This window comes from Aotus nancymaae, unplaced genomic scaffold (assembly GCF_030222135.1).
Source record: "Aotus nancymaae isolate 86718 unplaced genomic scaffold, 86718_ANA_hifiasm-v0.15.2.pri h1tg000018l, whole genome shotgun sequence".
Taxonomy (NCBI): Eukaryota; Metazoa; Chordata; class Mammalia; order Primates; family Aotidae; genus Aotus; species Aotus nancymaae.
In genome coordinates this window covers 24,998,945-25,023,119 of record NW_026988430.1, presented here as the reverse complement: position 1 = coordinate 25,023,119, position 24,175 = coordinate 24,998,945, and the positions used below count along the sequence as shown (strand labels likewise).

The window sequence follows — 24,175 nt, the reverse complement described above, 5'->3', positions numbered from 1 at the left end:
GAGAGAGAGTGAGAGAAAGAGAGAGAGAGAGAGAGAGAGGGAGGGAGAGAAACCCTTGCAACTGGAGGTTTGCTTTGTATAAGTACATTTCTCTTATGAAATGATAACATCTTTTTCAGAGCTTTTCCTGTTGAGATAGAATAGGGATGTGGCTCTTCCTTCATGTTTAACCATACCTTTTACTTAAAGAATTCCAGGAACTGGCCATAGGAAATCTATTACACCAAGGTTTGGAGTGTCCTACCTTGGTAAGGAATGCTAAACAATTGACCTACAGCCTTGTTGCCACTGGCCAGACTACCAGGTGGTTCATTATTCACAATAACCATCACAACCAGATATACTGACCTGCATACCTCACCCATCATGTGCCTTGCCCAGCCCAGCCTGTGTACCTTACCCTTGATGTCAGTTCCTGTGATTTGCCTAATAAAAAAAATCCCTACTGGCTTTTTTTTTTTTTGAGTCAGCTGGAGTCATTGCACCTCTGTTGTTTCCCTTGTGGTTTTTATTTTTTATTTTTTGAGATGGATTCTCACTCTGTTGCCCAAGCTAGAGTGAAATGGCGCCATCTCGGCTCATTGCAACCTCTGCCTCCCAGGTTCAAGTGATTCTTGTGTCTCGGCCTCCTGAGTGGCTGGGATTACAAGTATGTGCCACCATGCTGGGCTAATTATTATTATTTTTTTAAGTAGAGATAGGGTTTCACCATGTTGCCCAAACTGGTCTTGAACTCCTGACCTCAGGTGATCCACCCACCTTGGATTCCCAAAGTGTTGGGATTACAGGCATGAGCCACCACACTCAGCTGTGATTGTTTGTTATACAGCAATAATTAACTGATACAGTCACAGAGCTGGGATTTGAACTGACATATAACGGCAAAATCTATGATCACTGCATTATGCCATGTTGCCTTCTTATAAGAGATACTCTGTGCAAAAGCATCACAGGGTTATTTAGCCTCTATCTGTGCCTATGCTATGGATTTTGACTGCTATATATAAGTCCAGCTTACCAACTGTATGATCTTTGATATTTGAGCTTGGCCTGAAGGGGTAGATGGCTCAGCCTTTGGTTTTCCTAAAAAGATTTTCAGGATGGGTAGTATGTTGAAACCAGATTTCTTGATCCAACCCCACAGGCACAGTGGGGTTTGTGGTGGACACCAATGTGAATATTTTTTGGTATTGACAAGCCACCAAATTTTATTCTCATGAATTATGCTATGGATCTTTTAAAGGCTTTAAATTGTAATCACATTTTTAAAAAATAACATTGGTGTTTTCCATGGATAACTGCTTCTTGGGTGCCCTGCCTGGGAATAAGGAGACCAATCACGGCTGCAGATAATAGTCATTTCTGACAGTCAGACTCCCAGCCAAAAGTCTGGACATACACATCTACTCTTTTTTTTTTTTTTTAGACGAAGTCTTGCTCTGTTGCCCAGGCTGGAGTGCAATGGTGTGACTCGGCTCACTGCAACCTCTGCCTCCCAGGTTCAAGCAATTCTCCTGCCTCAGCCTCCTGAGTAGCTGGAATTACAGGCACTAGTCACCATGCCCAGCTAATTTTTGTATTTTTAGTAGAGACAGGGTTTTACCATATTGGTCAGGCTGGTCTTGAACTCCTGACCTCGTGATCCACCCGCCTTGGCCTCCCAGAGTGCTGGGATTACAGGCATAAGCCACTTCGCCCAGCCCATACCCATCTACTCTTTCTCTGGAAAGGGTTCTGGCTGACTTGGTTTTCCTGTGCTATTGCCATTCTGCACTTTGGCTCTTAGTGGCTATAGTCAGCTGCTGTCCCTACAGGGCTAAGGCTGGTCTCACTGAATTATTGAGCTCTACCTGATATCCTTAGAGAGAGAGAAAAAGGCTCTCACCCATTGCTGTTTCAACTTTTCTTTTAGGATCCCCAAAGTCTTCAATCCCCTCTCTGGGAAGAAGTTCTCCTGGGGCTTAGTTAGTTGACAGTCAAATTAGATCACCCACTGTTATATTCAAAATATCCCCTAACCCACTGATCCATGTTCTTAGACTAAGACTATATCTCAGTGTTCTACCCCAGAGTGAGATTCCTGATTTCCGTGGATACATCCCCTGGAGGTTGAGGACAACGTTTGCTCTTCCTTTTTGTTTGAGTCTTAATTCCAATGTGCCCAGTTCTCTCGACTCTCTCACTAAAGGCCTAGAGTCTTCTCCACAGATCGATGTCTTCATACCAGCCTCAATAATGTCCTATTTAAGTTCTCCTAGGCCTTCTGAAACAGTTTAGCTGAACTAAGTTGTCTTAATTGTGGACCTGTATAAAAGCAGTGCATGGACAAAAAGAAACAGTGTGAGATGGCATTTGCTACTGAGTTCCCATTACTGAAACTCTGGTTCCAGCCATACTTTATCTCACTTATGCTGGCAAGTCTTCTTTCAGCACTTTAAAGATGTTGTTTTACTATGTTTTCCTAACCATCCAATGGGTTCACCTTGCCTGCTGCCTAGACAGAGTTGATTTATCAAGATAGGGGAATTGTAGTAGAGAAAGTGTAATTTACGCAGAGCTGGCTGTGCGAGAGAGCAGAGTTTTATTATTACTCAAATCAGTCTCCTCAAGCATTCTAGCATTCGGGGATCCGTTTTTAAGGACAACATGGTAGGTGTGGGGAAGCCAGTGAGCCAGGAGTACTGATTGGTCAGAGATAAAACCACAGGGAGTCGAAGCTTAGAGCACTATCACTGAGATGGGAAGAGGGACAGGCTGCTGTAGAGGGTGAAGCAAAAATGGGAGAGCTGGGGTTAGGCAATAATGTGGTGGTGCTAAAGAAAAATGGATAAGAAAAGGATTAAGAGCAATCACAAGTAAAAGACTGGAGAAGGGGCCTAACAGTAAAGGAGAGTGAGGAGAAGGAAGAGTTGACAGCAAAGGTGAAAGCAGAAAGTCAGTTGTCAGTGTGGTTTGGGGAGATACAGAAGGCCCAGGAAGGCTGCCAGGAAAAGGCTGCCATGTCAGGCAGGACACAGAGAACAACTGAGGAAAGGTAATTCTTACAAGATGGTGAAGGTGCCATTGTAGGTGCTGGGCTCTGGCAAAGGCCCTTGGTGGAGCCTCTGCTTTGGGCTGAGGTCAATACATGACAGTGTCTCATCTCTGCAGGTATAGAGCTCACATATGTTGCTGCTTATGGAGGTCTTCTGTTCCTCTTGTGCAGTTAAAGCCTTATTTTGGGCGTAACTTTTGGACTGCACCAATGAATCCTGAGTAGGTTCTAGTTCAAAGGTGGACTTGTGACTTCAGTCAGGTTTTGATGCTGATTCTGAACCTGGTCTGGACATGGAGCTGTAGTCTTGTCCAGGGCTGTAGAATGTTCAATGCCCGTATAGCATCTAGAGTTATGGCAAGCCTCAGGTCTGGAGGCCGAGTTGAGCTCTCCGCTGTGGTTGGAGAAGGTTAACCCCCATAGTAGGTTCTGCATTTATGGTAAGTTCCAAGTCCAAAAGTTTAGGTATGACTTGGGTCAGGTTTGAATGCTGAGCCTGACTCTTGTCTCATGGTGAAAATGTCACCTCAGGGTGTTTTGGAGGAGGAGCTATAGTCATCATGGCTGTAGAAGGCTCAACTTTTGTAGTGGATTCTGGAGTGATGGTACACCCCAGATCCAAAGGTTGAACAGTGACACTAGGTTATGTTGGATGCTGAGTTTGATCCTGGCCTTGTGTTGGAACAGACATCTCATAAAAATACCAAGAAAGGTGAACTAAAACCTCCTTATGTAGTAGCTCTGGAGGCTGAGTTGGGGTCTTATGCATGGTTGGAGAAGATTCAACTTCCATAGTGGATTCTGGAGTTAAGTTTCAGATCCAAAGGTTGAACTGTGACTTGAGTCAGGTTTGAATGCCGAGTCTGAACCTCAACAGGATGTGAAAGTGTCATCTCAGGGTGCTTTGGAGGAACTACAGTCTTCTTCAGAAGTGTAGAATATTCAAGCTCTGTGGTGAGTTCTGGAGTTATTGTATGTCCAGGTCCAAAGGTTGAACTGTAACTATGGGTGACAATGGATGCTGAGCTTGATCCTGACCTGGTGTTGGAACAGTTACCTCTTGATATACTGGAGATTAAAGTACAACTTTCTTAGGAAGCTGAGTGGGGGTCTCCGGCATGGTTGGAGAATGTTCAACCTCTGTAATGGATTCTGGAGTGATTGTAAGCCCCAGATCATAAGGTTGAATTATGACACTGAGCAATGTTGAATGCTGAGCTTGATCCTGACCAGAATTAGAATTGTTATCTCATGAGCTGGAGGTTGAGCTACAACCTCAACAGGTGGCCCTGGAAGGTGAGTTGAGTTCTCCATGGTTGGAGTAAATATACCCTCTGTAGTAGGTTGTGGAGTTGTAGTAAGTTTGACATCTAAAGGTTAAACTGTGACCTCAGTTACATTTGAGATCTAAAGGAAGTGTCATCCTGAGGTGACACATCCACCTCCACACCAAGTTTAGTGCTGGGCCTAAACTGGTGTGGAGGTGGCAGTGTCACCTCAGGATGTTTTGGAGGAGCTGTCATCTTCCTCAGGGTTGTGGAATGCTCAGCCTCCATAGTGGATTCTGGAGTTATGGTAAGTCCCAGGTGTAAAGGCTGAAATGTGACACTGGGTGACACTGGATACTGAGCTTGGTCCTGGCCTGCTGTTGAAATTGTCATCTCATAATGTATTGGAGGTTGAGCTGCAACCCCCTTAGGGGACTCTGGAAGCTGAGCTGGGATCATCTGCTGACTTGAAGGTTCTGCCTCCTTAGGAGGCTCTGGAGCCTGAACTCTGGCCTCCTTCTGGACTAGAGAATGTTCTGCCTCCATAGGATGCTCTGGAGTTTGAGTTGGAACCTTCTGCTGAATTAGAGATAGTTCCACCTCCTGAGGGAGATTTGGAGGCAAAGATGGTGCCATCTGCTGTGTCGAAGAGGGTTCTACCATCATACAGGACTCTGAAGACTGAACAGTCCCTGCCTGCTGGACTGGAGAGAATTCTGTCTCTTTAGGTGGCTCTAAAAGCTGAATTGGGGCCTGCTGTAGGAGTGGAGATGGTTTGACCTTCTCAGTTGGCTGATAGCTGAGCTGGTATCTCCAGCTGTGGTGGGGGCCTGACCTCTGCAGTGGACTTTGGAGGATGCTTTCTCCTCTGCTGCAGATGGTTCAACCTCCTTAGGGTGCTCCAGTGCCTCAGCTGGGGACTCTTGCTGGAGAAAATTCTACCTTTTTAGCAGGATCTGGGATCTGAGCTGTGGCCTCTTGCTGTGATGGAGACTCAATCTTTTCAGGAGAATCCAGAGGTGGGGAAAGGAATCAGGCTGGGTTAGAGAAAGATCAGCCTACTCAGTGGGGATAGGAGGGTTGTCCAGGTGGACTGGGGAAGGTTCAAACTCCATAATGACTTCAGTAGCTATGGTTAGGTCTATATCCTCATTTTTAACTGTGGTATTAGGTAAAGTTGAATTACTTTCAAATATTAAAGACAGATTTATAGGTGAAAATACCATCTCATCATTCAATGACCTTACAAAGTCTGAGGAGAGCTGAGCTGGAGGCTGAGTTGTGGGCTATTGATGGACTGGAGGAAGTTCATTTTCATGGGTGTTTAGCTGCTGCATGAAAATCTCTTGCTGGTCTTTCAAATGTTTAAACTGCTCAAGGGACATTACGAACTTATCTGGGGCCCCCTGTTGGGTTAAAGTTTCAACCTGTTAGGTAAACTCTGGAGTCATGATTACCATGTGATTCACAGGCTTAACAGTGACATGGTGCCATGTTGAAGGCTAAACTTGATCATGACTTAGAGGAGAAAGTGTTACCTCATGATACGCTAGAGGTTGAGTTACGACTTCATTAGGGATTTCTGAAGGCTGAGCTGGGGCCTATTGCTGTGTTGGAGAAGACTCAACTTCCTCAGGCATCTGTGGATACTCAGCTGCAGTCTCCTGCTGGGTTGCAGAGGGGTTCTCATCTTTAGTAGGTTCTGGAGATTGAACTGAAGTCTCCTGTTGAACTGGTAAAGTCATCTTCTGATGACTATGGAGGCAGAGGTGGGCCCCCTTGCTGAGTGGTGGAAGGTTTCATATTATTATCTGGCCCTGATAGCTGAGCTGTAGGCTCCTGGTGGGTTGGAGAAGTTCCCACCTCTGCAGTAGGCTCTGTTGCTGTGGTGAGCTGCATGTCTGGAGGATTAACAGTGACATTAGGCAAATCTGAACGGTGAGCTTGATGGTGACCTGGAGGTGAAACTGTTACTTGATGTTCTAGAGGCTAAGCTGGGATCTCCTGCGGGCTAGAGAGGATTCAACTTCCCCAGAAGACTCGGAAGGCAGACCTGGCTGCTCCTGCTCCCTGGAAAAAGGTTCAGCCTTCACAGGAGGACCTGGAGACTCAGCTGTAGCCTCCTCTTGGGTTGCAGAAGGTTTTACCTCCTCTGAAGGCTGGGCTGAAGCTCCTGCTGGGCTGGAGAAGATTCAGTGTCCTTGGTAGGCTCGAAAGTTATGCTAATCTTTACATGCACAGGTTTAACTATAATTTTGGGCAAGTTATAATGAGCTTGATCCTCACCCTGAGTTTGAACTGTCACCTCATGATCTGCACTCTCCATAGAGGACTTTGGAGGATCAGCTGTGGCCTCCTGCTGGGTCTGAGAAGGTTCGACCTAACCATGAAACTCAGAAGGCTAAGCTGGCTCTTCCTGCTCACTTTGAGAAGGTTCAGCCTCCACAAGAGGACTTGGAGGCTCAGCTGAGGTCCTTTGCTGGGTTGTGTAAGATCTCATATCCTGAGGGTGCTCTGGTGTCCGAGTTGGGCCCTCTAATGGGGTTGAGGAAGAGTCCACTCCTTGGGGTGCTCTGGAGGCTGAGTTGCAGCTTGTTCCTGGCTTGATGTAAGTTCCTTACCTGGCTTTGGAGTTATTGTAAGCTCCACATCCACGTTTGACTTTGACATTGGGCAAGTGTGAGTGTTGAGCTTCATTCCAACTTTTTTTTGTTTGAGATGGAGTCTCGCTCTGTCCCCCAGGCTGGAGTGCAATGGCATGATCTTGGCTCGTTGCAACTTTCACCTCCCAGGTTCAAGCGATTCTCCTTCCTCAGCATCCTGAGTAGCTGGGATTACAGGCATCCACCACCATGCCCTGCCAATTTTTGTATTTTCAGTAGAAACAGGGTTTCATCATGTTGGTCAGGCTAGTCTCGAACTCCTGACCTCAGGTGATCCACCCGCCTTGGCCTGCCAAAGTGCTGGGATTACAGGTGTGAGCCACTGCACCTGGCCTCACTGCAACTTTTTAATGCAGCATTTACCTGATGATGTATTGATGGCTGAGCTACAATCTCTTCAGAGGCAGGTAGCTGCTGTGCTGGGGCCTCCTGCTCTGTTGAAGAGTAGAGCCCCTTAAGGGACTGTGAAGGCAGAGCTGGGGCTTTCTTGTTGGGTTGAAGAAGGTTCTACCTCCTCAGGGAGCTGTGGAAGCTGTGCTAGGACTTCTTGCTGGAATGAAAAGGACTGGATCTCTTTGGGTGTCTGTGGATTTTTAGTTTTAGGCTTTAGATGGAAATTGAGAAAGCTCGACTTGCTCCAGGGCCTTGGAGGCTCATCTGAGTTCACCTGGAGATCTGGAGGCAGGCTGCCCGGATATGGTATATCCATACTTGAATCTAAATATTCATCCTGCAAAGTTTGTTTCTGATGCTGAAGTTTTGATACAAATTGGTGTGGAGTCCCGACAACTTTAGCAAGACTCCTGTGCTGAGCCAGATCTTTCTTCGGGTTCTTGGGCGAAACACTAATCTTCATTGCTTTTGAATTCTATCTAAAAGTGGAACAAGTGTTTCATATGTCTGACGATATGCAGCTCAAACTCAAACTTTAGATCTACAGTTTGAACCTTATGTCTGAGGCGAATAGGCCAAGCCAAGACCCAGTTCTGATCCCAGTTCCTGGGCACTCTGTTCCTTCCTGATGCTCTGCTCTCCCACTTCTTTTTTTGTCTACAGTTTGAATCTTTGCCAGGGTATTCTCCTGTGGTTTGGCAGTTTCCAATTAGGGAACTCTGAAGGTTGAGCTGGGGCCTATTGCTGGGTTAGAGAAGACTCAACCTCCTCAGGGGTCAGTGGATGCTCAGCAGTAGCCTACTACTGGTTTGGAGAGGGGTTCTCCTTCTTCATAGGTTCTGGAGATTGAACTGACATCTCCCGTTGAACTGGCAAAGAGGTGTAGTCTGCTCCGATGACTCTGGAGGCAGAGGTGGGCAGATGGTGGAAGTTTCCGCATCATTAACTGGCCGTGAGAGCTGAGCTGTAGCCTCCTGAAGGATTAGAGAAATTCCTACCTCTGCAATAGACTCTGCTGCTATGATGAGCTATATAACTGGAGGCTTAACAGTGACATTGGGCAAATCTGAACACTGAGCTTGATGGTGACCTGGAGGTCAAACTATTACTTCATGATGTTCTTGAGGCTGAGCTGGAGTCTCCTGCTGGGCTGGAAAAGATTCAATCTCCCGAGACTCAGAACTCTGAGCTAGCTGCAATTGCTCACCAGGGAAAGACTTAGCCTCCACAAGACGACCTGGAAGTACAGCTGGGGTTTCCTCCTGGTTTGCAAAGGGTCCACCTGTTCTGGAGGCTGGGTTGGGGCCTCCTGCTGGTCTTGACAAGATTCTGCCTCCTTAATAGGCTCTGACGTTACGACAATCTCCACATCCACCGGTTTAACTGTAACATTGGAAAGTTATAATGAGACTGATCCTCACCTGGAGGTTGAATTGTCACCTCATGATTAAGTGGAGTTTGAGCTACACTCTCCATAGAGGACTCTGGAGGCTCAGCTGGGGTCTCCTGCTGAGTCTAAGAAGGTTCAGCCTCCCCAGAAAACCCAGAAGGTTGAGCTGGCTGCTCCTGCTCACTGGGGGAAGGCTCAGCTTCCCTACGAGGACATAAGAGCTCAGTTGGGGTCTCCTTCTGGGTTGCAGAAGGTTCTACCTCCTCTGGAGGGCTGGGTTAGGGCCTCCTGCTGGGCTTGAGAAGATTCTGCCTCCTTGTTAGGTTCTGAAGTTATGGTAATTTCTACATCCGCAGGTCTACCTGTAAAGTTGGGCAAGGTAAAATGAGCTTGATCCTTACCCTGAGGTTGAACTGTCACCTCATGATCCGGTGGAGTTTGAGCTGCATTCTCCACAGAGGACTCTGGAGGCTGAGCTGGGGCCTCCTGCTGAGTCTGAGAAAGTTCAACCTCCCCTGGAAACTCAGAAGGCTGAGCTGGCTGCTCCTGCTCACTTGGAGAAGGTTCAGCCTCCACAAGAGGAACTGGAGGTTCAGCTGGGTTTCCTTGCTGGGTTACAGAAGGTTTTATCTCCTCCAGGTGGTCTGGTGTCTGAGTTGGGGCCTTTAATTGGGTTTAGAAGAGTTCACCTCCTCGGGGTGGTCTGGAGGCTGAGCTGCGGCCTGTTCCTGGCTTGATGTAAGTCCCTTACCTGGCTCTGGAGTTACTGTAAGCTCTACATCTGCAGGTTTGACTGTGACATTGGGCAAATGTGAGTGCTGAGCTTCACTCCAGGAGTATTTACCTGGTGATGTATTGATGGCTGAGCTACAATCTCTTCAGAGGCAGGTAGCTGCTGTGCTGGGGCCTCCTGCTCTGTTGAAGTGGATTCCCTCAAGGGACTATGAATGAAGGTAGAGCTGGGGCCTCCTACTGGGTTGAAGAAGGTTCAGGGAGCTGTGGAAATTGCACTGGGACTTTTTGCTTTAGTGAAGATGACTGATCTGTTTAAGGGTCTCTGGATTTTGAGTTTGAGGCTCTAGATGGAACTGAGTAGTCCAGCTTGCTTAGGGGGCCCTGGAGGCTCATCTGAGTTCACCTGGAGTTCTGGAGGCAGGTTTTCGGGATACAGTATATCCATACTTGAATCTAAATACTTGCCCTGCAAAGTTTGTTTCTGATGCTGAGGTTTTAATACAAATCGGTGTGGAGTTCCAACAACAACCTTAGCAAGCCTCCTGTGCTGAGCCAGATCTTTCTTCAGGTTCTTGGGCGAAACACTAGTCTTTACTGCTTTTGAATTCTGATTATCTAGAGGTGGAACAAATATTTCATATGCCTGATGATCTGAAGCCTGATCTAGACCTACAGTATGAACCTTACTTTTGAGGCAAAGAGGCCATGCTAGCATCTGGTTCTGATCCAAGTTCCACTGGAGCCAACTCTGGGAGCCTTTCTTGCTGAGTCAGCTTGTCATTCAGATCCTGCTGTGCAGCTGTGAACTTCTCTGGCCCCAAGGGCAGCTCTCCAGCTGAATCCATGTCCAGGAATGGAAACAAAGTCTCAGTTGGGCTCCTGAGGTGAGGGTGACATCTGGGAGGAAGTAGAGGACCCCATATTATCAAAGCCCCCTGAGTCTGTTGGGGGCAGGGCTAGATAAGTGCTGGGGAGATTCTGGTGGGAGATCGATGGAGCCTGAAGACCAGGGCTCAGTCGGCCTCAGGGGGTTGGAGGTCAGCTGGAGTGGGCCCTGGACCCACTCCAGAGGCTGAATCTCCTGGGCTAGGAGCTACAATAGTTGTCGTGTGAGGAGGGGCCATGGGGCCCCCGAGAGGCAGATGGGACATGACATATGTTAGCTCCCTGCGCTGAGCGGCAGGCATCATGGCAGCCCCTAGAAGCTGGCGCCCCTAGCAACCACGCGCTCCACCTCATCCATTATTTACCGCATCTTTATTTAGGCAGCTGTTATTAGGCTCTGGTCTAGATCCTCTCAGTCACCAGAGCACTCTTATCCCACAATCCCACCCAAGCCTCCCTTCCCGCCCCACCAGAACACCCCTTCCTCCTGTTCATCAGGAATGATTTGGGCAGCAGACCCAGGTGGTCCCAGGACTCCAGCAGCCTGTTGTGATGGGGTGGGGTAGGGGCATGACAGAGCTTCCCAAGGAAGTTACGGGACCTTGCTTCGAGATATTCAGAAGTGCTAGTCAAGTTCTGGCAGCCTAAACTCTTCCTCCTCCAAGCTGAAATCTGAGAGATACTCATTCTCCTCTTGGCCATACTGCTTCCAGGGCGAGCAACTGACCTGCAAAATATGCACCAGTTAGGGTGGCAGGCAGCCCACACATTATAGTCATTCATTCCTAAATGTTGCCATTTTTGCTAAATCTTCCATATCCTTTGTTGCATGTTTGATAATTCACCAACCTATTTGGTAGGGGCTGCCAGGGAATAAGGGAGGACTCCAAATTTTCTGCAGGAGGGGCTTTGGGGGGTGAGCAATTCAGTCTGGGAGAGAAGGCTAAACCGATTGAATAGCCCTTTGCACTAGCCTGGGAGGAGGCTGAACTGTCATCCTGCCTTGACTTAACACAGCCATTACCCTAGAAATTACAGTGCCACTCTTCAGAGGTCTACCCTCTGTGCACATGTGGAGAAGAAGCTGAGGTTGTTAAAATCAGCATGTTAAATAATTTATTTCCTGAAATGTGACTATAACTAGAACCCAGCTGACTTCCCCCACATCCATTCTTACCTATCTTATTACTCATTGTCTGGCACAATCCCCAGCATGTGAACTCCAAGAAGGTGCTTCATCTTATTCCAGTGCCTAGCATAGGCATGTGGTGCAGAGTAATGGTTTTACAATGGAAGAGATTCCAAGACTCACCTCATTTAGGGGTGGATCTATTGTTATAACCAGCTTTCTGAAATCAGTGCTGACTTCCTCTCACATTTCACAGAGCTAGACTTCTTAAAGCTCGAAGCTTCCTTGATGGGTTTTATTTAAATTGAATTAAAAATTATTTTACAGGGAAAAACCTCAAAACAAAACACTTTGCAACTTTGGAGTGAAAGTTAAATAAAACACTCTAGCTCTAAATTAAGTTCCCACTGAAATAAAGCATTCCATATATAGTAAATCATCATTGTTTTCTTTCAGAAATTAATTTAGAAACTTAATCCCTATTTAAGAACTTTCAAATACAGTCATGCATTGCTTGCCATGTGAGGAAGAACTTGAGAAATGCGTCATTAGGTGATTTCACCACTGTGCTAACATCATAGTATATAATTCCACAAACCTAGGTGGTATAGCCTACAGCACACCTAGGCTATATGGTATGGCCTATGGCTTCTAGGCTATAAACCTGTACCGTATGTCACTGTACTGAATACCAAAGGCAACTGTAACACAATAGCAGGTATTTGTGAAGGTAAACATGGAAAAGATATAGTAAAAATACTATAAAAGATAAAAAATGGTATAGCTGTAAAGGGATAGCTCCATTATACTCTTATGGAACCACCATCATATATGTGGTCTGTTGTTGACCAAAACATCATTTTGTAGCACATGATTGTAACTGATTTACAGAAAATCTTCAGCAAAATAGTCTATCCAAGATATATGGGAGGTATCGATGTCCAGGTGATAAGCCACATTTGAAAGTCATTATAGTTTTCAAAAGCTGTAGTACAATCATTCTTAAGGCCAGTAACCTTCTCCCCATATCTCTGGGATCTTGTTTGAAGGGAGTTCTAAAAAGGTCCGTGTTCAAGCAGCCCAGCATCCTAACTCCTGGGGGGAGACTAACCCCTCTCCTGTGTCCACAACTGTAGTAATATTCTAATAGTCCTCAGTTCTGCTCTCCAAACTTCAAATAAGGGGTCAGAGCCAAGGGTCAGGACTTCAAGAAAAGCCCCAGAAATATACTGCACTCAAAAGCAGTATCACATTTTCCTAAGAATAAAACAAATTATCCTTCAAATTCTGCTGGTTGTTTTGAATTATGGTTACACTGGCTATGTTACCCCTGAATTTTAATCCCACATACTTGAATTAAACCATGTAGCTCCTCTTCCCATCTGACATCTACGATCTCTTCACTGGGTCTGTACTCCACAGCTATTTTACCACTTTCTGAAATAAAGTTAGCAAGGATCAATTCAGAATCTTTTTCATTTTAAAACTTCCTGCATATAATGGTAGCACCCCATGATGAGACATTCTTTTGGTTTCTAAAAGCAGAAAACAAGGGCATTTTCCTGGAAGTTTCCTTATCTCCTCATCTCACACTTCAGTTTTTTCTTTCTTTCCTTTTTTTTTTTTGGAGACAGGGTCTCACTCTGTCACCCAGGCTAGAGTGCAGTGGCACTGTCATAGCTCGCTGCAGCCTGGAATTCCTGGACTTAAGTGATCCTCCTGCCTCAGCCTCCAAAGTAGCAGGGACTACAGGTACACACACCACTGTGCCCGGATAATTTTTTTTTTTTTTTAGAGACATGGTCTTGCTTTGTTGCCCAGGCTGGTCTTGAACTCCTGACTTTAAGTGATCCTCCTTCCTTGGCCTCTCAACAACATGCTGAGGTAACAGGTGTGAGTCACCACATCTGGCCTCACACCTCAGTTTTTAACATATGTATGAAATAACTGTGTTTGGTTCAAAGAACTTTATGATCTTACAGATAGGAACTAAGGAATAATGAAATAAAAAGTTTAAAATGTGGAAACAAATAGGCCTTCATGGAGAAACATATTGTTGGGAAAAAAATATGGAAACAAAAATGTTCAATCATAATATGATTAAATGGTAAGGCATCAGGTGGGGGTTAAAGTAAGTTCAAATCTGGAATAGAGACCACTGTGCCAGTAGACACTTCACATTAGAAGCAAGGGCCAGGTGTCTACTACCTGAGAACCAAAATTTCACCAGATACAATGAACAAAGCTTCTGAGAGAGAGAACATTTGAATATTTTATTGGCAGAAACTGGCCCACATACTCTTATAGACAACAGAACTTCCTTCAAGGCAAATCAGAGCCGTAAGGCTTTTGGTCTAACAAGTTTTGAGTGTGTGCAAGGGACACCTTCATATACTAGGGAGAGGTAAACAACCCACACATCTAGTTTGGTTCTTAAAGGTTGTTACTCAGACTTGACAGGTGATGACCAAGGAAGTAAGTCTTTCACTAGAAGGGCTGTTGCTTAAGTTGGAAAGCTGAGAGCAATCAGGAGCACCTCTTACAAGCAAATAAAGCTCTGTGGTAACTTAATTAGGATCTCTCAGTCTCAGCCTTCAGGGCTGTGAAGCAGAAGAGCAACTCTGTTCAGGGACTCTTTGCTAATCATCAGGTTTCCTTTGGGCACAGCCTATAACGATCTTGCCACTGTAGAACTCAATAGGGAATACAATCAATGCCATTCAATAGCATGACCACTTCCAAGGCTCAGGCAAAACAGCTGATTATTGTATAAGAATCATACTTGCCTAATGTGTCAGTGCCAGAAATGAAAGCTGAAACTGAATTCTTGATTCAGGAAACATCATCTAATAAACTTCAGCAGAGAGTTTATTTATTCAGAAAGAAATCAACAACGACAATAACAGTTAATATGTCTGCTTACCTTGTAAGTGTAGTTCTGAGTTTTTACATTCGTCATCTCATTTACTCTTAAAATATCCCCCATAAGGTTAACCGAATTACTAACCCTGGTTTATAGATGAAGAGACTTAAGCTTAGAGATATTAAGTATCTTCAAATCTCTCTGGCTAGGAGACCTAAAATTGCATTAAAAATCTAAGAGACAGAGTTAGGACTCAAATCTTTGTGTCCAAAGCTTATAATCATTATTCTATATGATAGGCAAGCAATTAAAGAAGACTTGATTTAAACATTTTCTGTGGGAACTGAGGCAAGTCCTTTCACATCTGTAAACTAGAAACAGTATCTGCTGTCTTTTTTTTTTCACAAATGTCACAAAGAACAAATTTGAGCCTGTTGCTGTGGAAGAATTTAGCAAATGAAAGCATACTATGGAGTGCTTTAGTTATCAATATTTTTTATCCAATTAACTTTTCAAAATGAGTTTATTTGCTCACTGAAACTGACGTACTTTAAGGATGAACCAGATAGTCTTACCTAGAACCACAATCGACAGTTTTTGGAATGCATTTGACAAAGCCTTCTGAATAGCAAGCTTCTGGGCTGTCTTCCTTTTCATAAGGAATGATAGCGGTCCTAAATCCAATCAAAACAAATGGATTTAAAATGCTTATCTGAGTAATACTTGCTATATGTTTAAAAAATAAAAAATAAAAATGCATCCATAGCCCAAGGGTATGGTTGCATAGCTCTGTTATAGGTATATCCTGGCAGGGCCCATTTTTACTGCCTCCATCTAGCTGGGAAGTTCCTGAAGTACTAGAAGGGAGATAGGAGCTAAGAACCTGGCACACGTCTCACAATACCCAGAGATTTCCAATTGATCAAGGCTACACTCCTACAGACCCTACCCTCCTATGCATCAAGGGCTGGAACCACTCATCGAAAAGGTTTGGTTGGCTGGACATGGTGGCCCATGCCTGTAATGCCAGCAGTCTGGGAGGCCTATGCAGGTAGAGGCCAGGAGTTCAAGAATAGCCTGACCAACATGGTGAAACTTGAGGCCAGGAGTTCAAGAACAGCCTGGCCAACATGATGAAACCTCATCGCTACAAAAATTAGCCAGGCGTGGTGGCACATACCTGTAATCCCAGCTACTTGGGAGTCTGAGGTACAAGAATAGCTTAAACCAGGAGGCAGAGGTTGCAGTGAACTGAGATCATGCCACTGCACTCCAGCCTGGGCAAGAGAGTGAGGCTGTCTCAAAAAACAAAAAAACAAACAAACAAAAAAGGAGGCTGGGCCAGGTGCCTCACATGTAATCCTAGCACTTTAGGAGGCCGAGGTGGGCGGATCACTTGAGGTCAAAAGTTTGAGAGCAGCCTGGACAACATGGTGAAATCCTGTCTCTACTAAAAACACAACAACAAAATAGCCAGGTGTGGTGGTATGCACTGTAATTCCAGCTACTTGGGAGGCTGAGGCAGGAGAATTGCTTGAACCTGGGAGGTGGAGGTTGCAGTGAGCCAAGATCATGCCAGTGCACTCCAGCCTGGGTGACTGAGTGAGACTCCATCTCAAAAAAAAAAAAAACGACTTTGGTACAGATAAATCTGGCTCCTCCATGGGCATCACCCATGGAAGCTTACTCCACTCCATTAGCCTACAGCCCTGCTTCTGACTTCAAACCCTAAGCCTGAGGGCCATGAATACTAGAAAAAAAACTCAACATTAATATCAACTGAGTACCCTTTCTAGGTATCTATATTAGACTCTTTCTGCTGAAACCCTCCTAAACTGAATGAATTTTTAACATTCAGTAAAAAAAAGAACTGAATGTTAACACAAAAGTTTATATAAATCTTTAGATGATGACCTGGCATGATGACTCATTCCTATAACCCCAACAATTTGGGATCCTCAGGCAAGAGGATCACTTGAGGCCAGGAGTTGAAGCTCAGGCAAGACAACACAGCAAGACCCCAGCTCTAAAAAAAAAAAAAAAAAATTAGCCAGATGTGGTGGTGCGCACCTGTAGTCCTGGCTACTCAGAAGGCTGAGGCAGGAGGATCCCCTGAGCCCAGGAGTTCGAAGTTACAGTGATCTATGATCGTGCTATTGCACTCTAGCCTGTTTCTAACAATAATAATAAATAAATAAATCTTTAGATGGTTTTGCTAAGATAACTGAAGGCTACAAGAGACACATATGTGGCTGGGCACAGTTAGCTCACGCCTGTAATCCCAGCACTTTGGGAGGCCAAAGTGGGCAGATTGCCTGAGCTCAGGAGTTTGAGACCAGCCTGGGCAATATGATAAAACCCTGTCACAACTAAAATACAAAAAATTAGCCAGGTGTGGTGGTGTGCACCTGTAGTCCCAGTTACTTGGGAGGCTGAGGCAGGAGAATCGCAAGAACCCAGGAGGCAGAAGTTGCAGTGAGCAGAGATTGCGCCACTGCACTCCAGCCTGGGCAACAGAGCGAGACTCTGTCTCAAAAAAAAAAAAAAAAAAAAAAAAAAAAAGAGGTGAAAGACTATTTTAGCACAAAGTAAGTTCTTAACCAAAAGCTGAAAAAAAAATTACTTCCTTTTTCCTCCTAAGTCTCTTGGCAGGAAGTCAGCTGTACATTTTAAATTCAAAGGTTCAATCAGGCATCGCTACAGTAAAAATCTATATTGTAAACAGAAAAACTCTGTCCAGGACTTCAGTAGCTCAGAGAGGGAAGGGTTTGATATGTATCTGAAAAGATAAGTTTTGCAAAGTAAGAAAAAAGAGAGATCCTTTCTACTCCAAATCCCTACCTACCTTCACCCCTAATGAAAACAAACCTTCCTCCATCTTATTCACAGGCTCCTCCACCAAGCCAATGCCAGGACTCCTGCAATCATAGGATGGCAACACCACCTCTAAAGCACAGAAGAACTTCAGGCTTTGCTTTGGAAGTGGCACCATGGTATCTCCATTCTCCTTTTCTTCAAGGTCAGAAAGCTCCTGCAGCTGTAAGGATATTTAATCTAAGATCCTTCCTAGGATCTTAATGTAGGCTTCAAAATGTATTGTTATTAGAAATAAAAACTAAACTCCAGCCATTCAAACTAACCAGTTGAAGTGTCTCATGGCTTCAAAATCAAGTTAGGTTTGCAAATGAACTGCTAGATAGACACTCATTTTTTATTATAGACCACACAAATAGTGGAGAAAATTATGGATACTACCATTCAAGTGACTGAGATTATTAATTCTAGGCAACAGGCCAACTCAGACATGTCCACTTATCCTCAATGGTAAGAGGCCTTTCATATCTCCTTCCTACAATCCAGTTCCGTACTTCTGTCTAAAGTCTAGGATTTCAGTGTTGAAAGGAGAGTGTGCTTAGTGAAAGAAAATTTACAAGGTTCACCTTGATGATCCTTTTTGACCATCCATTGAAACCAAAGTAGTAATTTGCCAGTTCTTGGCATTGGGAGCTGTTCAGGGGAAGGGCCTGATATTGAACTGCCTTATGTCTGGTGCCAAGATGAACCTAAAGTCACAAGAGATAGACACATAAATATCACAACCCATTAGAGATTTTACTTTGGACACATCGGGATTTATCAATACCAAGTGTGCAAAGAAAATAAATTGTTTCAGTCTTTCCATTCAGTAGTTCCTGTTTGAGAATATGACCTGAAGGATAGGTAAGATGAACCCACCACCTATCCCCCTCCCCAAGTTGCTAACCCTTATTTAAAGAGAAATTATACATACCTCTATAAATTTTACAAGCAACTAAAACAACTAGAGATTTATCTACATTTATAAGCTTCTTTGAGAATGCAAATATCCACTGTTAATTCTTGAAATATTTTACCCATTTCTGTGGATTTCTTACATCACCAGTTCTTTCTTATGTCTATTTCATTTTTTAAGTATAGTATATTATATTCATGAAATTCAAATGATAAAGTCAAATTTATTTATTTATTTAATTTTTGAGACGCAGTCTCGCTCTGTTGCCTAGGAGTACAGTGGTGCGATCTTGGCTCACTGCAACCTCTGCCTTCTGGGTTCAAACAATTCTTCTGCCTCAGCCTCCTGAGTAGCTGGGACTACAGGCACTACCACGTCCTGCTAATTTTTGTATTTGTATTTGCTAATTTTTTGTATTTTTAGTAGAGAAGGGGTTTTACCATATTGGCCAGGCTGGTCTCGAACTCCTGACCTTGTGATCCCCCTGCTCGGCCTTCCAAAGTGCTGGGATTACGGGTGTGAGCCACCATGCCTGGCCATAAAGTTAAATTTATTTGTATTAGAAATTAGTAAGAATTAACAGTAAAGTTAATTCTTTACTGATTTGTTTAAGCACCTTCCTCCATCACTGGTTTACAAGTTCCATAAGTCCCAAAGGAAACCATAGCGTATTCTTTTTTTCATTCCCAGAACCAAGCACAGTTCTTGGCAAATAATAGAGGACAGATGATCTGTTGATTGGGTGAATGGATAAAACAATGAGCAGGTAAAAATGAAATTACTTTCTCCAACTGAAAAGGAGAAATGCTTGTTGGGAAAGAGAAATGAAGACCAGTTTTTAAATGTTGAGTGCTAATGCGGAGATCGGCCTGTATCATGAGTCACAGTGGAGACTTTCTGGACAACCAGGAAGCTTCACAAAACTCTGAGCCCCTGGGTGGCACAGACAGTTGTCACCTTGAATAACCTTGCTACAGTTCTTGCTGGCAATCATTTTCCTTCATTTCATACCCCTCTCCCTACGCCCCCCAAAAAAAACCTTTTGGCTGGGCACAGTGGCTCATGGCTGTAATCCCAGTACTTTGGGAGGCTTAGGCGGGTGGATCACTTGAGGTCAGAAGTTTGAGACCAGCCTGGACAACATGGAGAAACCCTCGTCTCTACCAAAAATACAAAAAGTAGCTGGGCATGGTGGTGCGTGCTTGTAATCCCAAGGTGGTGCGTGATTGAATTGAGGCATACAATGAAATATCATTCTGTGGATCCGAGAAAGTAAAATTGGTTGGCATGTTAATATGGAATAGGGTTTCTACAATGCTGTTTAAAGAATGTTCTCATTCTCTGAGAACTGAAGGGAGTTCCAAATAGGCAGTTTGTGAGTCATCATGAGCATGATGATGATGATGATGATAAAGTCTCCTTTATGTAACAGGTGGCAGAAGATGTGGTTATGCTTATACATTTTAAATTCACATAAAAGTAAATATATATGGCCGGGTGTGGTGGCTCACACCTGAGGCTGAGGCACACAGATCACTTGAGGTCAGGAATTTGAGACCAGCCTGGTCAACATGGTGAAAACTCATGTCTACTAAAATATAAAAATTAGCTAGGTGTGGTGGCAGGTGCCTGTAATCCCTACTACTCCGGAGGTTGAGGCAGAATCGCTTGAACCCAGAAGGCAGAGGTTGCAGTGAGCCAAGATCGTGCCACTACACTCTAGCCTGGGTGACAAAGTGAAACTCCATCTCAAAAAAAAAAAAAAAGTAAAAATAGTTGGGTATGGTGGCTTGTACCTAGCTACTTAAGAAGGTGAGGCAGGAGGATTGGTTGAGGCCAGGATTTAGAGACCAGCATGGGCAACACAGGGATACTCTGTCTCTAAAAAAAATTAAAAAGTAAATATAAGCAGAACTCTTCTGGTAAAGATTTCATTCATTCACTCATTTTTTAGAGACAGGGTTTCACTGTTGCCCAGGCTGGAGCGCAGTAATGTAATCATAGCTCCCTGCACCTTCAAACTCCTGGGCTCAAGCGATCCTCCCACCTCAGTCTCCCAAGTAGATGGGACTATAGGTGCATGCCATCACACCTGGCTGCTATTTTTCTTTCCTTTTTTTTTTTGAGATGGAGTCTCACTCTGTCACCCAGGCTGCAGTGCAGTGGCATAATCTCAGCTCACTGCAGCCTCCACCTCCTGGCTTCAAGTGATTCTCATGCTTCAGCCTCCTGAGTAGCTGGGACTACAGGTGCGTGCCACCATGCCCAGCTAGTTTTTGTATTTTTAGTACAGATGGAGTTTTGCCATGTTGCCCAGGCTGGTCTTGAATTCCTGGCCTCAAGTGATCCACCTGCCTTGGCCTCCGAAAACATAGGCATGAGCCACTATGCCCAGCCTGATCTTTAAATTTTTTGTAGAGATAGGGTCTCACTATGTTGCCCAAACTGAGATTTCTTAAAAAGGGACAGCATAAAATGACATGGGGTTTAGCATCAGTAGGTTGGAGTTCAACCTCAAACTTCCATAATTCTTGTCAGGACCCTTTTTTTTTTTTTTTTTTTGAGACAGGGCCTCACTCGACATGTCACCCAGGCTGGACTGCAACCTCTGCCTCCTGGGTTCAAGCGATCCCGAGTAGTTGGGATTACAGGCGTGCGCCACCACGCCAGGCTAATTTTTTGTATTTTTAGTAGAGACGGGGTTTCACCATGTTGACCAGGCTGGTCTTGAACTCCTGACCTCGTGATTTGCCCGCCTTGGCCTCCCAAAGTGCTGGGATTACTGGGGTGAGCCACCATGTCCGGCCTCTTGTCAGGAACCTTAAACAAGTCACTCAATCATCTTGAATTTGAGTTTCTTCATCTAAAAAAAACCAGAGAACTGGAAGATTAGTGTGGCAATGCATCTGAAAATATTCTATAAACCAGAGTGCTGGACAAATGCTAACCTATTATTGAATTCAGCACTTCATTCCAGCGGAGCTAGGAATTCCATATTTGGACCCACCTTGACAGGAGATGTCTGAAAAAGCTGCTTCCGGTCGCATGCCTTTTGGGCTCTGTGGGCAGCCCTTGCTGAATAAAACTTAATGACGGCATAGAAACCAGGTTGAGCCACTGCAGCGTTTGGGAAGACCCGGACTGAATACAGAAGGCCAAACTGGGAAAATGCTGTGAACAGAGAATGCTGTGGGGGTGGTCCCACGCCAAGAAAGCGCATGAAATCTCACGCCCGGGAAACAAAACCACACATGCCCTCATATTTCCCAAACCCCTCTTTGCGAAGGATGCGATTCTAAACACTTCCCACTTAACAGGTTTTCCTCTCGAAATCGTAACTTTAAGAAGCACTAGCAGGTAAAACGTGCTGACGGTGGAGCGGTACCTCTCTGGGACTCTAAAAATCTGTTGGGGGTAGTTAGTTGTCCGTTGGGGTCACCTCTAGAATTAAGAATCCTTCAGCGGAGGCTGAGGCAGGTGAGGTGCTGAGACAGGACTCCGGAACTCTCAGTCCGCGGGTGGGCGGCTTTCTCCATCCCTCCCTCCTCCCTGGCCCCGGCTCACATGCAAAGCTTCGGCCGTGGGTCCGGAGCTCAGCTCCCACACTAGCAAGGTTTTGTCCCTCTCGGTGGGAACCGCAAAAGGTACCAACTCCGCCATCCTTCCTTCACCGCGCCTGCGCGGCTAACACTCGCTCCAAGCACTGCGCCTGCGCAAGGCACGCCCGCGAGTTCTTAAAAAATAAGGCGCGTGTGAGGGGCGGGGCCGGCGGTCGGATCGCTCACTCGCGCTTACTACCTAGGGCCGGCCTCTGAGTCTGTTCCGCTCCTCCAGCTGCACGCCCACGATCCTTGAAATGGGCTTCCTTCCATTCAAGTGCGTGTTTACGGTAGAGTCCCAAAATGAGCAGACTGGATGGAAAGGTAGGGACAAGTTTATAGCAGCCAGCTTTATCTTCACTCCAGAAGGAGTTTAGGGCACTAAGTATTAGCACTACCTACTGAGCTTGTGGGAAATAACCACAAAAGATGCAATATTTGGACTTAAGAGTTTTAAGAGTTTAAAATATACAAATAAAATATAACTCGGCCGGGCGTGGTAGCTCACTTCTGTAATCCTAGCACTTTGGGAAGCCGAGGCAGGCCGATCACCTGAGGTTGGGAGTTCAAGACCAGCCTGACCAATATGAAGAAACCCTGTCTCTACTAAAAATACAAAAATTAGCCTGGCGTGGTGGCTCACGCCTGTAATCCCAGCTACTTGGGGGGCTGAGGCAGGAGAATTGCTTGAACCCGGGAGGCGGAGGTTGCGGTGAGCTGATATCGCGCCATTGCACTTCAGCTTGGGTAACAAGAGTGAAACTCTGTCTAAAAAAAAAAGTATAACTCACTAAGCCATTAACAGTCTAGCATGAAATCCCTAAAAAGAATTACCTCTTTGTCCTACGTGATTCTAGTGAATCGTGTATGTGTACTTGTAGGGGTTAGATGATGTGCGAGTTTGGAGGTATGAGTGAGGAGGAGAGATGAATGAAAAAAAAAAATCAAAGAATAGGTCCAAATAGGGCACCAACATTGGATCTGATGGTGTCTGAGAAGGAGGAGGTGTCGTAATCAGCTATGTGGTGGAGCAGTGTAATCACCTGGTGGGTTCATCGTACCCACTGCCCAGAAAAGCTGATTTACTGAGACAGTGTTATTGAAATAGAGTTTCATAAGCATTGAACCAGCTAAATAGAAGATTGGAGTTTTATAATTACTCAACTTAGCCTCCCTGAAAAGTTGGAAGCTGGTGTTTTTTTAAGGATAATTTGGCAGGCAGTCAAGGGGTTAGGGAATAGGAAATGCTGATTGGTTGGGTCAAAGATGAAATCATAGTGAGTCAGAGCTTGTGTTCTTGTGCTGAGTGAATTCCTGGTTGGGGCCCACAAGACCAGAGGAGCCAGTTTGCCAATCTGAGTGGTGCCAACTGGTCCATCAGAATAAAGGGTCTGAAAAATACCTAGAACACCAGTATTAGGTTTTACAAATAGTAATGTTGTAAGAAGTTAGTTAGCTTGCCTTAAGGAGCATGGACACAAATCAAGGGATGGGTCCCCAGAGAGATCCCTGCCCACAGGGTCAGTGTCTCATCCACACATAACACGAAAAGCAGCCTGGGAAAAAAATTCAAGCTACAGGCACCAATAAGGGAACTAGCATAGGGTGTTGTGCCTGGAGACATGCCCACAGCTGCACAGATGGAAAAACCTCTGGCCCATTTGGATAAAAACTTGCGCAAACCTCCAGCTTACTCAGATAAAGGAATAAGGCCCCTTTGTCCTTTGTATAGTTAGCAGGCTCCCAGGACAAAGTTGCTTCTCTTTTTGTGGACATGGGCACAGTGGACTCTGGTGGGTTCTGGTGGCACTCTCCTTTTTGGGCTGTAAGTCCAGCCTCTAGAATCATCATTTCAGCCTCTGCTGATAGGTCCTGGGCCAAGCTAAACAGCATCTAAGAATTATCATTTCAGCTCCTGACTGGTCTTGGGCCAAGGCTCCTGGCCAAGTTGAGTTCTCCAAGACAGCTGGTGGACTAAGCCATTGCTCCCCTTTTCCAGTCTGTAAAAACCCTGGACCCAGCCTCATAGGGGGCACCCGTTCTGGCCCCTACTCTCTGCTGGCAGAGAGCTTTCTTCTTTCACTTGTGAAACTTTCGCTCTAACCTCACCTTTGTGTCCACGCTCCTTAATCATCTTGGAGGTAGGACAAAGAACTCCGTGAGTTATCTCAGACAACTGGAGACTGTTATATCTTGGTGCATTGCTGAGACTATAGCAATGTTAGCATAGGAGCAACTGGGGAGGTTAGGAATCTTGTGGCCTCTAGCTACATAATTCCTGAGCCATAATTTCTAATCTTGTGATTAATTCGTTAGTTTTACAAAGGAGATCTGATTCCCAAGCAAGGAGGTGGTTTATTTCAGGAAGGGACTATTATCTTTGTTTCAAAGTTAAACAGTAAAAATTCCTCCCATAGTTAGGTTGGCCTGTGCCCAGGAATGAG

At 45.1% G+C, this 24,175-nt stretch overlaps 2 protein-coding genes and 2 pseudogenes across 6 annotated transcripts in view; 1 reads left to right on the top strand and 3 right to left on the bottom strand.

Moving 5' to 3' along the window:
- Window positions 1-24,175, top strand: part of LOC105712514 (uncharacterized) — a 182,124-nt gene that overhangs the window by 27,072 nt on the left and 130,877 nt on the right. Inside the window, exon 5 of the mRNA XM_012445584.2 lies at window positions 17,250-17,379. The gene's annotated coding sequence lies outside the window, so the exon portion shown is untranslated. The remainder of the gene's footprint in view (window positions 1-17,249; window positions 17,380-24,175) is intronic.
- On the bottom strand, window positions 2,565-4,590 carry LOC135275705 (leucine-rich repeat-containing protein 37A2-like; annotated as a pseudogene).
- On the bottom strand, window positions 5,042-10,328 carry LOC105712397 (leucine-rich repeat-containing protein 37A3-like; annotated as a pseudogene).
- On the bottom strand, window positions 10,724-21,839 carry RDM1 (RAD52 motif containing 1). Of its 5 annotated transcripts, XM_012445426.3 has the most exons (7): window positions 21,697-21,839; window positions 21,140-21,319; window positions 17,801-17,923; window positions 17,229-17,397; window positions 14,936-15,034; window positions 12,849-12,934; window positions 10,724-11,095 (listed from the first exon to the last, which is right to left on the bottom strand). In XM_012445426.3, the coding sequence occupies exons 1-7, from the start codon at window positions 21,790-21,792 to the stop codon at window positions 10,994-10,996; spliced, it is 855 nt and encodes a 284-aa protein (XP_012300849.2). In that variant the 5' UTR covers window positions 21,793-21,839; the 3' UTR covers window positions 10,724-10,993. The 5 variants fall into 5 exon arrangements, 4 of the variants coding, with proteins under 4 accessions (XP_012300849.2, XP_012300850.2, XP_012300851.2 ...); XM_012445427.2 differs by lacking the exon at window positions 14,936-15,034; XM_012445428.3 differs by lacking the exon at window positions 17,801-17,923 and having other exon boundaries at window positions 21,697-21,802.